The sequence below is a fragment of the Aegilops tauschii genome, chromosome 4, assembly GCF_002575655.3.
Source record: "Aegilops tauschii subsp. strangulata cultivar AL8/78 chromosome 4, Aet v6.0, whole genome shotgun sequence".
In the NCBI taxonomy this organism is placed as follows: domain Eukaryota; kingdom Viridiplantae; phylum Streptophyta; class Magnoliopsida; order Poales; family Poaceae; genus Aegilops; species Aegilops tauschii.
This window is the reverse complement of record NC_053038.3, coordinates 20695413-20708098: the sequence shown is the minus strand read 5'-3', so window position 1 is coordinate 20708098 and position 12686 is coordinate 20695413. Positions and strand designations below refer to the sequence as shown.

Genomic DNA, 12686 nt, shown 5'->3' with positions numbered 1-12686 from the left:
CTCGCCAGGTACTGGGAAATGCGTGCCTCATGAGGCAGAAACTACTACTTCGAACGCATCAAGCTAAGTTATTCCTACGCGCCTACATAAAACGTTGATGCTGCAACATGACACAGGAACGATAAACATAGCATAGCAACTTGGAAATCATGGTTCGTTGCACGCCCCTGCGGAGCCGCCATACTTGTCTCTGTCTTAATGCAGGAAGAAAAGGAAGAACGAAACAAAAGTGGCGCGCGCTCCCGCGGCAGTTCACGAGGATGGGCCCATGGCGCTCTCCTGAGCTTAGCCAGACCCCTCCTCGCACTTCATTGGGGCGCGGCGACGAGACGACCCACTGCCGCCCTCGAAGCGGGCGCGGCGACCTGGCGGCTGGTCGTAGCAGCCGCTGCTGGAGCTGTCGCCAGAGGAAGAATCGCCGTAGCTGGACGAGCAGCGGCCAGCACCGAGGGCAAGACCATCCTCACCCTCGTCACGACCGTCGCCAAGGCCGAGCACCTCGCCGCTATCGTTGTCCTCGGGGCAGCACCCGACGCGACGGTCGTCTTCTCCGAATACCCTCACCTAGAGGGTCGCGTTGCCATAGTACTTGAAGTGGAGGGTGCACCACCTGCCCAGGCCACGCGCGTGGGCAAATGTCTGCCAGCCGCGGGCCAGGGCTGCATTGCCTGCGACGGAGACCTCCACCGCGACCCACGAAGCCTTGCTGCTGCAGCCGTCAGCCTGCAACCAGAGCCCGCCTGAACTCGTGGCCGGCAGCTCGCCGGCGAGGAAGCGTGGGAGCTGAAGCTAGGTGCTGCCCGTTTTCTCCGACCACACGACGAACTCCGGCAGCACTTCCGCCTAGTGGAAACGTGGCCAGGGAGGCCGCGCGACCATGGCGCGCCTCCCTTCATCGACGAGGCTGCCACAACATGGGCGACTCCCACCAGGCGAAGAGGCGCCGCCGCGGCCGCGAGGGACCATGGCAGGGGTCGCGGTGTGCTTGCGAGGGCGGCCGCGCCTCTCTTGGGCGGCGGTGAGCGGGGCCCCACCTGGCGGGCTTTCCCCTTCTTTGCGGCCGAGAACCTCTTCGTGGGCGCCATGGGTGTCGCTGCTAGCAATGAAGCAAGGAAGAAGGGGCGAGCGGAACGGGAAGAGATGGGCGACAGGGGCTCCGCCCCTCCTCATTTATAGCCTGGAGGAGGCCAACCGTCGACCTCCATGATCGCAGGTAATGATAACCCTTTTTTGCATGCAGCAGAGACTCGTCAAGTCGGGCAGTTGCCGAGGCAGCGTGGGGAAGCGGAGACGCCCACGTCCAATCAATCATCACGCGTCAAGCGGGCCTGCAGGCTGTTGGGGCCCGCGGCGCTTCGCACTTGCCCTTTGGCTTCGCCTTGAAGCCAAGTCCGAGCGCGCCTTGGGCCCGGGGGCTACTGTCGGCGTTCTGGGAACGGGGGTCCCCAGACTTGCCTGCCTGCGGCCCACGGCGTGGCTCCACCAGCGGCCCTGTACGGCCCATCTTCACCAGCAAGCACTCACGACCCTCGCGAGGGCCCAAGCCTCGTGAGGCGGACGACACAAGACCTCCTCAGGGGTGGCCCCACCAAGCTAGCTCGCGAGGAGCGGAGAGATCAAGGCAAGGGGCACCTCGCGAGGTCCCTGTGAGACAAGCCATGATGACCATGACCAGGCGGGCGCCAGCGCACGCAGTGTCCTCGTTTCCTCTTTGGTGCTAAAGAGGCAACCGCAGGTGAGGAGCCCCGAGGCATCACGCAAAGGTTTCCATATCGGTGCAACAAGACCAAGACCAGCAGGACGGAGGTCACCGTGGAGCCCAAGACGGCGTCATCACCAGAGCCTTTGGCAGGCGGAGACTACTTTTGTCAGGATAGCTTGTACTAGTTGTCCCCCTTCAAACTTGGCCGTTGTGGCATCCCTTCCCGATCAATATTTGGGAAGAGGACCAAGGCCTCTATAAATAGGACTAGCCACCATCGTAGGAGGCAACTCATCTGGGATCAGATCTAGACTGGCCGGAGAGACACCACACCAGCTCACCAAGCACAAGAACACCTCTCCTCAGGTGGTTGTTCTTCCCTTGTAACTGTTCATCCTCAGCCCAAGAGGCAATCCACCACACCACACTGGAGTAGGGTATTACACCACATCGGTGGCCCGAACCAGTATAAATCTTGTGTCCCTTTGTTCTTTGGGTTCGTGGAGCTAGGCCGTGAGATTGTGGAGCGTGTGAGCTAGGAGGAGGAGAGATCTTCGTGCGCACCCTAGTGTTCGAACCTTAAGGGTTTTGCCGGAACCCGTGATCCGATAGAGAGGGAGGAGGAGAAGGAAATGGGGGGCCGCGCCCCCTCCCCTAGTCCAGTTCGGACTCCCCATGGGGGGCACCCCCTTATGGGCTGCCTCGCCTCCCTCCTATGGCCCATATCTTCCCCCGGGGGGTTCCGGTAACCCCCTCGGTACTCCGATATGTACCCGATACATTCCGAAACACTTCCGGTGTCCGAATACTATCGTCCAATATATCAATCTTTACCTCTCGACCATTTCGAGACTCCTCGTCATGTCCGTGATCTCATCCGAGACTTCGAACAATCTTAGGTCACCAAAAACACATAACTCATAATACAAATCATCATCGAACATTAAGCGTGTGGACCCTACGGGTTCGAGAACTATGTAGACATGACCGAGACATATCTCCGGTCAATAACCAACAACGGAACCTGGATGCTCATATTGGTTCCTACATATTCTACGAAGATCTTTATCGGTCAAACCGTAATGACAACATTCGTTGTTCCCTTTGTCATCGGTATGCTACTTGCCCGAGATTCGATCGTCGATATCTTCATACCTAGTTCAATCTCGTTACCGGCAAGTCTCTTTACTCGTTCCGTAATACAACATCCCGAAACTAACTTATTAGTCACTTTGCTTGCAAGGCTTCATATGATGTGCATTACCGAGAGGGCCCAGAGATACCTCTCTGATACTCGGAGTGACAAATCCTAATCTCGATCTATGCCAACCCAACAGACACCTTCGAAGATACATGTAGAGCATCTTTATAATCACCCAATTACGTTGTGACGTTTGATAGCACACAAGGTATTCCTCCGGTGTCCGGGAGTTGCATAATCTCGTAGTCGGAGGAACATGTATTTGACATGAAGAAAGCAGTAGCAAATAAAACTGAACGATCAATATGCTAAGCTAACGGATGAGTCATGTCCATCACATCATTCTCATAATGATGTGATCCCGATTATCAAATGACAACACATGTCCATGGTTAGGAAACTTAACCATCTTTGATCAACGAGCTAGTCAAGTAGAGGCTTACTAGGGACACAATGTTTTGTCTATGTATCCACACATGTATCAGGTTTCCGGTTAATACAATTCTAGCATGAATAATAAACATTATCATGAATAAGGAAATATAAAATAACAACTTTATTATTGCCTCTAGGGCATATTTCCTTCAATTTTTTCGATGAGGGAGAACAAGAAGGAGGAGACGTACAAGCTCATGTTGGATGCGCAAAAGGAAAGGATGGAGTGGGACCGGAAGAGGGCGGAGAAGAAGCTGGAAATTGAGAGGGAGAAGATCGAGTTGGAGAAGCAACAGGCGGCGATCAAACGGGAGCTCGAGAAGGCCTAAACATTTGGCGACATAGAGCTTGAGAAGAAAAGGTTGCAACTCGCATGGGACGCGGAAGATGCGAGGATCATGTTGGCGGACGAGACCCTCTATGATGAGCATGCGAAGAAGTGGCTTGTGGACAAGAAGGTGGAGATCAACGCACGTAGAAGTACGAGGTGGCGAGGGCGGCTGCGACCCGGATGCAGGCCGAGGAGGCTGCCCGGATGAAGGCAGAGCAGGACGCATTCCGCCTGGAGCAGGACGCATTCCGGGCGGAGCAGGCGCCAAGTCAGTGATCCGAGGCCATCCGTCATGCTGGGACATTGATTTCATTTTGCCATATCCGGTTTGTTGAACTATGATTTGCTTTGCTTTGTTTCTTTTTTTTCGAGCCTTAGCTTTATAGAAGAGAGAAATATATGCACAAGAGTTTGTATGGTAGATCGTCACAAACCGACGATCTCACCCAACCACTCCCCTACCCTAAACGGACTACTCACAAAAACGTTGGGACTCCTACCACTCCCGCTAACTTCCAGAGGTGTATCTCCTGGAAGATTAGATTCACCGTCGCGAACTCATCGCAAATAGCACCGGATTGAAAAAAACATAGCATTCCTTTGCTTCCATAACGTCCGGCAGATCAACATGACAAACGCGTCGAAGCCCTTCTATAAAGCTAGTTTCGAATTTTGGCATTCAGACAATTTGTACCGTATGATCGGCATGCATGGATTGCATGGATTTGAGGATCGAACTTTGCGGTATGTGGATATGCGGCGCAACATTTGAGGTGTGCCCCGTCAGTGCCCGCGGACGCGTCCGCGGGCGTTTGAGGGCCAGATTTGCTAAGTCCGGCTGCTCTAACTGTCCAGATGCATTACGCCTGCACTTAGAATTCGGTCTGCACCCACCCTGGTGTCATTTTCGTCGTCTCATCAAGTCAAATTCGAACGGCATGGGACCAGGGCACATACAAAAACCTAGCAAGATTCCTTTAAAGGAAAGTGTGCTGCTTGTTCGCCTTAAACTAGAAAGGCGTTACGATCCCATGGTATGGGGGATATGCTATGCATGGATGGGCACGTCCGACGAGACATATGCAATCCGATTCCCAGATCGCTCGGCTCAACCAACCTTTTGCCAGACGGATCAAATAATATCCGTTCTTTCTCCAAGTAGGTATAGTGCTACAAATACTAGTACAATGGTTCGTCCGAGAGCCAGCATACATCCGATCTGAATCTCACTGCATTTGAGGTCTGCATCTCATCTGATCTTGCCCATTCACTACCCAAGATCATTTCCGTCCGGGGCAACTTTGCGGCCTGCAAAATCGATGCACGTATCTTGAAGCTGATCCGAATTTGACCATCCTTATAATATGCAAATGCATTTCCCACGACGTGCATGGAGGAAATAGTATTAAAAGAAGAAGAGATCTGACCAAATCCTCATCAATTATATACAACCGAATCGTTGTTCATAACCCCCATACAAAGCCGTGATTAGTATATAATCCACCAAACTAATTCCGTGACCTCAGCATGCAGGTCAGGCCCCGCTTTTCGTTTGATTGGCGCTTCTTCTACAAGTGGCAATACTTTGTCCACCATATTAGTCCGTTAGCATTGACACTGAGCACCATAGGCATCTGATTGTGACTACGCGCTTGTCCAATTATTTGCCATGGTGAACGGTCCTAGGAACCTCGTACGAAATTGAGGGTTGAGTTTTTTTTTTCCGGGTTGAGTTTACTCTCTCATCCAGATCTCCGCACTATATAGTTACTACACAATTAGGATATACTCCTTCCGTCCGAAATTACTTGTCATCAAAATAAATAGAAATAAATGTATTTAAAACTAAAATACATTTAGATATATACATTCCTGCGACAAGTAATTTGGAACGAAGGAAGTACTTTTTATGATAGCAAACTATAACCACAACAAGTAAGAAGAAAAAGCTAAAGACATCAACTTTATGTCGTATATAATACACCCTCCGCCCAAACTACTTTCTGCAGAAATATATTCATTTCTGGGACAAGTAATTCGGGACGGAGAGAGTACGGTGAAAATGTCCACTTCCTTATGTGCAAGTCATTTTAAAACAGGAGGGCGTACACATAAACCATGTATATTCCTCCAAACAGAATGTGGCTCTAAATGATTTTACTGACCACGCCAGTGACGGCAAACAGCACGTCGCCCAAACCTGGCCGCGGTAAAATCAAATCAGCCTCGAACAAAACGTGCCTTTCCTTCGTCGTCGCCCCGACCGGGCAGCAGCAACGCTGGCCCAAGGAAGTCAGCAGTGAATGGCATGCTCGTGAAAAACAAAGAAACGCCACAGTAGTAGACCGACCCCACATGTCGGTGACCCACTCGCCCCAACCACCTCAGGGGCCCCGCGCCACCCCCAACGCCCAGACCCGGGACCCGACCCGTCACCGGCCCTCGTCATCCGCACCAGCACGGCCGCGCGCGTTCCACCCAGCCCACCACCGACCGGACCCAGACCCAGACCCAGAAGAGGTCGACGACGACGAAGGCCGGCCGGCGGGACCACGGGCGGCTCGTGCCGCCCCACGGAGCCAGATAGGGGCAGTTCCGTAAACTCCCCCCGGCCCCCAGATGCGGTATGCCGAGGAGCGGCCTCCCGTTGGGGGCAGTACGGTAAAAGCGCCTGTCCCCCTCACTCCTCTTCCATCCATCCCCATCCCCTTCCCCTTCCACAGTACTACTACTAGCCAGCCAGCCCAGTGCCACCACCACCACCGCCGCTAGCCCAAATCAAACCGCCAGCGAGAGCGCACAGAAAAAAACAGAGGCGAAAAGGGGAGGGAGAGAGGCTTTAGGAGGGGAGGGAGGCCGCCCCGAATCGCAAACCCTAGCCGCCCCGATCTGCAATGCCGGCGGCGTGCGGATGAGGCGGGTGGCGCCGGCGATGGTCCTCGCCTCCGCGGGCGGCGGAGGCGGGGGCGAGGGGGAGGGGGGCGAGGCGGCGTTCGTGGAGAAGGCGCTGCCGAACGGGGACGTGTACCGCGGCGGGTTCGCGGGCGGCGCGCCGCACGGCAAGGGCAAGTACGTGTGGGCGGACGGGTGCATGTACGAGGGGGAGTGGCGGCGCGGCAAGGCGTCCGGGAAGGGCCGCTTCTCCTGGCCGTCGGGCGCCACCTTCGAGGGCGAGTTCCGCGGGGGCCGGATCGAGGGGCAGGGCGTCTTCGTCGGGCCCGACGGCGCCACCTACCGCGGCGCCTGGGCGGCCGACCGCCGCCACGGGGCCGGCGCCAAGAGCTACGCCAACGGGGACTACTACGAGGGCCAGTGGCGCCGCAACATGCAGGACGGCCACGGCCGCTACGTCTGGGCCGCCGGCAACCAGTACGTCGGGGAGTGGCGCGGCGGCGTCATCTCGGGCCGCGGCGTGCTGATCTGGGCCAACGGCAGCCGCTACGACGGCGTGTGGGAGAACGGCGTGCCCAGGGGGACCGGGGTCTTCACCTGGCCCGACGGGAGCCGCTACGTCGGCTCCTGGCCGAGGAGCTGCGTGGACCTGCCGGCCATAAGCGGCACCTTCTTCCCGCCGGTTGGCCTCGGGGGTGCGGCGCGGAAGAGGTCCTCCGTGGAGGGGATTGGGGAGAAGGCGGCGGCCGTGCCGCGGATCTGCATCTGGGAATCGGAGGGCGAGGCAGGGGACATCACCTGCGACATTGTGGATGCGCTCGAGGCCTCCATGCTCTACCGGGAGGCCGCGCCCGCTGGAGGTGGGCCGACGTACATGCGGACGCAGCGCAGCGCCCGGCGAGGGGCCAACGGAGGGCCGTGCTGGTCGTCGTCGGCCGCTACCACGCCTGAGGGGAAGCGACCTGGGCAGACCATCTCCAAGGGGCATAAGAACTACGAGCTCATGCTGCAGCTGCAATTGGGCATCAGGTGATTCCTCGATATTTAGTTGTTGCCATGCTAAAATGCTGGCAATGTGGCTTGTATTTCAGCGAATTTCTGGATTTGTGGGTGTTTATTGTGTGCATCTTTCAGGCATTCGGTGGGGAAATCTGCGGCGGTGCCGATGAGGGAGCTTGCACTGGCAGATTTTGATCCTAGGGAGAAGTTCTGGACGCGGTTCCCTCCTGAGGGGTCAAAAGTCACGCCACCACATTCCTCCCCAGATTTCCGGTGGAAGGACTACTGCCCGATGGTGTTCGGGTGCTTGCTTGCGATTCCTTCTAAGCAATGTTCTCTGGATTGCTGTGTTTTCTTGCTACTGTATTACTGACTGGGATACTGGGTTATGCAGACATTTGAGGAAGTTGTTTGCTGTTGATCCGGCGGATTACATGCTCGCTATCTGTGGAAATGATGCCCTGAGGGAGCTGTCTTCGCCTGGGAAGAGCGGAAGTTTCTTTTACCTCACCCAAGATGACCGTTTCATGATTAAAACAGTGAGAAAATCAGAAGTCAAGGTAATTTTCTTGCTCATGCCATCGTTATGAACTGCACTTGTTTACAGCCTGTATGAAGTAGGTAACCTTTTATTTGGATTGGAGGTTCTGTCACTTGTGAAATGATTGACATTGTTTGAATTGCATCGTGGAAATGGCATCAAATTTGGAAAATCTTGTTTCTCACATAGGGTTTCAAGCCTTGCGAATGTGCGTCATTGTTTTGGCATTGTCTTCTTAGTCCTTATGTTTCGATGCATATAATTTAAAGCTAAATGTGCTGCCAAGTAGAAATACTTTGAGAGAAACGGTTTGTTTGTTAAATGGTATCTCATCACCTTGCTATTTGCCTGCGCAGTTGCTTATTCGGATGTTGTCTAGCTACTACCAACATGTTAGTCGATATGATTACTCTCTAATTACAAGGTTCTATGGTGTCCACTGTGTAAAGCCTATCAATGGACCGAAGGTGCGCAATATTTGCAATTCCTTGCCAGAAAATGTTTTTATGTTAGTTACTGATTAATCACAACCTCTCCAGGTCCGTTTTATTGTCATGGGAAATTTGTTCTGCTCGGACTATCAGATTCATCGCCGTTTTGATCTTAAAGGTTCATCATATGGCCGAACGGCAGACAAATTTGAAGAAGAGATCGATGAGACAACTACACTTAAAGACTTGGACCTCAACTTTGTATTTCGGTTGCGGCGGTCTTGGTATAGAGATCTCCATGAGTAAGTTCAATCCCTTACGATATCTGTGGTGTTGGAATTACTTTCAAGCCAATAACTCAATCGGTAATACTAACTTGATGTGTGGATTTATTCTCCAGGCAACTCCAGAGAGATTGCGAATTTTTGGAGTCTGAAGGTATTATGGACTACAGCTTCTTGGTGGGAGTTCACTTTTGTGATGATGTCTCTGCCTCGAAGATGGGATTGTCTACTTTTACGGCTTCTCCAAGTAAGTTCCTTCTTCTTTACCCAGAAAAGTTAAAAGATTGCCCATATGTGCTAACCTAAGCGATTATCCTTAAGCAGAGCTATCAATGAAGTGTGAGACATTTCAAGTTGGTGGTGGTGGCATGCCAGAGCTGTGCTTCTCAGATAACGATTATGATAGGATACCTGACTGCCGGTATGTTGCCGTGTTTTCTTTTGAACTGTTTCCTATCTTTTTCTTGCAAAACTCATTTGAATCCATGCATTCCAAACAAGCCTGGGTTAATGTTAGTGTAATTCTACCAACTTTTCTCAAAATGACCACATGAAACAGAAGTAGTTCTTTGCATCCTTTCAACGTTATGTACCTTGTGTTTAGATTCCTTTCAGACATTTGTTGTTTGCTGAAGATAAAATTGCAAGACTGCAATTTCATATTAGAAAATGGAAGCAGATAGTGCAACTTCAACAACCTGAAAGCAATTAGTTTAGTTTACCTTACTAGCCCATCCTTGTGCTTTGTCATGCCTAAAAGCATGGCTTTTGTGCTTTGTCACGGGTTCTACACTTGGCTCACGCCTTATACAAGCTGTACCTGGCTCAGTGCCCATCTTAGTTGACACTTTGAGCAGCCATCATACTGCAAAATCTTCATTGCTCTCCACTTTGTTAACACATATGCATTGTTGGGTCCTAGCTGTTTGCTCAGCTGCATTAGAGATGATTGTCCTGTCCTGTTTAAGAGCAACAAATGCTCCACAGCTTATTTGTTAACTCCATTAATCTGTGTTCTCTAATGCCATATTCCTACTTTTTCTTGATTTCAGGAAGCCATTGATTAGGTTGGGTGCGCACATGCCAGCCCGAGCAGAGCAAGCATCCAGAAGAAGCGAGTTCGACCCGTTTCTCCTCAGTGGTGGGGGATTCCTGGCCCCGAACCAGACCGGCGAAGTGCACGACGTGATTCTGTATTTCGGGATAATCGACATTCTCCAAGACTATGACATCACCAAAAGGCTAGAGCATGTTTACAAGTCGTTGCAGACTGACCCCAATTCGATATCTGCGGTGGACCCGAAGCTCTATTCCAAGAGGTTTCAGGATTTCATCGGCAGAATTTTTGTGGAAGATGGCTAAGAATTGGGGTCAAAGATATGCATGCAACAGGAATTCCATATGAAGTCCAGTCCAGAGCGAGCACCTGCGACGATTGATTCCATGGTGGTTTTGGTAGATTTTCTGCATGGTCAAAGGAACTCCATATATTTAAAATGCCAACAAGCATCATCAGCCGCTGGAATCAGGTAAAAATCAGCTCGTCGACCGGGTAATCACTGTTGAACTCTCGATTCAGCAGTGAAGGGAGACGAGGTTGCAAAGCAATTCGCCGCGACCAGGAGAATGTGGACTGTGGCTCGATTTTGGAAACGCGGCCACGAGGATCGGAACTAGTAGGCATCTGTACATTTTGTGATTTGGTGGGTGGTGAGAGGTTGGTCCTTCCAGCTCCCTTGGTAGCATGGCAGTCCTCTTTTTTATTCTCTTCTTTTTTAGTTAGGAATAGGATTCTTTTCATGGCTGGTTTAATTTATTTCCCCTTTTTATATATCTGTTGGATGTAAAGAAGGGGGGATAGGGAATTTTTGTTTCCAAAAGGAGGGTAATTTAAGGCAGTGAATAAGGAGAGAGATCATGTACAGATACAACATTTTCGATCCAGTGAATGGTGGGTGGTGGATCAGAATTGAATTCGGCATCTTCTTCCTTCGCTGCACTGCTTCTCCCTCTCCCTCTCTTTCGTGTTGTTGGCTTCTTCCTTTCCCAGTATATATTGGCCCCTCGGGTAGCTTTTTGCAGGCCAGAGAGAGAAGGTAGGGTAGAGCTTGGCTTGCAACTCTCCTTCCTTGACCTGCTGTGACCGAGGCCGGCCTGCCTGCCTGCCTGCCTGCCTGTGATGCCTCAGAGAGGGAGTGTTGGAAGTGGGGAAAAGTGATAGGAGGGGAGGTGCATGGAAAGAAGAGAAAGGAAAGCACAGCACGGAACAGCAGATGGATAGATGGTTAAGATCGGAACGGTGATCCTCTCTATCCTTTCCACTCCTATAATGCCCAAACCTGGAATCGCTTTATCGGTATCCACTGCTTATTCCATTCAAAGATCGTCGGATCAGCCACACCGATTGCGGATCATCAGATGGCTAACTCCGTCGGGCCGTATGGGCATCTCGAGTCCTCCACAGCGGCTGCGCTGCGAGAGCCAGATGTGTCACTGTGGCCTACGCTTCATGGTCGGGAGGAGTACCACATGATGCTCCAGCAGGGACAGTATCTTGTGTTCTGCCTACCCATGTTAACCACGTGTGATTCTAGCTCAGACTCCAGTATGTGCGAATCTCTCTATTCACTCGCGTAGGGGACCGTGCCGACGTGTTGGCTGGTGCCACGTGGACGTCGGGATGCCTGGGTTGCAAGAAATGAACGTTTGTTTCTTCTGGCAGATTCCATCCGCGATTGCCATTTTCTTTTGTGATGAAATTTGTTTGCCTATATGTTAGAGCATCTGCAACCGGACTCCTCGATCACGGACGCGCTGACTTGTCAAGGGCGTGTTTGGTTTAAGTTGTGAACAGTTTCTGCATCGCATACACTTCTCAACCCAGCCTGGTTGAGCAAAAACAGGCCCTAATGCGCCATCTGTAAGTTTTTTGGTTGCCTGCATCTAGGGTCCCTGCATTAGGTAATACGCAAGTGCACTTAGTTTGGTTGCCTGCATTGGCCCAAGCGGCACATGAACACGGCGTCGGTATACATGGTGTGCTTACCTTGTACCCTAGTAGGTGAGCTTACCCACAATGATCAACCTAGCACACCAACGCCACAAAATAGCAATGGCGATGAACCGGGCGAAGATGATGAAGTTCTTCAACTTCAACCCAAACTGACGATCCACCTTAGCACCTTCCAGTTTGACACCTCCAACCTTGCCACTGTCAACACTGCTGCCTCTGTGCTTTCGCACCCAGTTAGAGTAAGCTTGTTCTGCTGCCTGCATAGTCTTGAACCCTCTATTGTTGCTGTTGCTATACGACGCCACTTGTGCACTGGCTTCTTCCCATGAACTGTAAACCCCTGGAGCCTTACCGATGAACATGGCATGCCACTTGCCCTAGCAATGCAAGAGCAAGAGTTGAAGCAGCAAATCAATGGAGCAGACAAAGTAGCACACAAACAACAATGGAGCAGAAGAGAAGAAGTAAAGCATGCACGATCATACAGCATATCAAGTTCTACCTAGCACTACCATAGTGTTATCCTACCACCACATCCAAAAGAGGGTGTCGTCCTACCACCGCAAGTTCACCATCATCGTGAGGGGTTAGTATATACCACCTCACCAAAATATACAGACCATCGAATAGTTTTTCAGCCCTAGCTACACAAAATGTATGTCGTCATCGTCATCGTCGTCGTCGTCGCCACCGCCATCGCCGTCGGGGATAATGCACGCTCACAGGCAGCACTACTCTAGTAGTAGTGCTTGCCCAGCCAGCTCCTGAGCCACAGCACCCTGTGAGCGTCTGCCATGGCAACGAACCCAACACCCTGGGCCTTGTTGTCAAGCAGGTGGTTGAGAGCTGCCATGAGA

The 12686-nt window shown here is 52.0% G+C and overlaps 1 protein-coding gene across 1 annotated transcript; it reads left to right on the top strand.

The window, feature by feature from the left end:
* The first annotated feature begins 6412 nt into the window (after window positions 1–6412).
* Window positions 6413–10790, top strand: LOC109756902 (phosphatidylinositol 4-phosphate 5-kinase 1). The gene is made up of 8 exons (XM_020315742.4): window positions 6413–7590; window positions 7696–7863; window positions 7955–8120; window positions 8458–8568; window positions 8641–8834; window positions 8933–9063; window positions 9141–9237; window positions 9869–10790. Exons 1-8 carry the CDS (start codon window positions 6581–6583, stop codon window positions 10176–10178), a joined length of 2187 nt encoding a protein of 728 aa, XP_020171331.2. The 5' UTR covers window positions 6413–6580; the 3' UTR covers window positions 10179–10790.
* Window positions 10791–12686: the final 1896 nt, after the last annotated feature.

Excerpts from the sequence above, each read along its gene's own strand:
- LOC109756902 (XM_020315742.4), top strand. The coding sequence starts at position 6,581 with ATGAGGCGGGTGGCGCCGGCGATGGTCCTCGCCTCCGCGGGCGGCGGA. Across the intron at positions 8,569-8,640 it reads AGCCTATCAATGGACCGAAG|GTCCGTTTTATTGTCATGGG; the intron begins GTGCGCAATATT and ends CAACCTCTCCAG. Across the intron at positions 8,835-8,932 it reads TGGTATAGAGATCTCCATGA|GCAACTCCAGAGAGATTGCG; the intron begins GTAAGTTCAATC and ends TTTATTCTCCAG.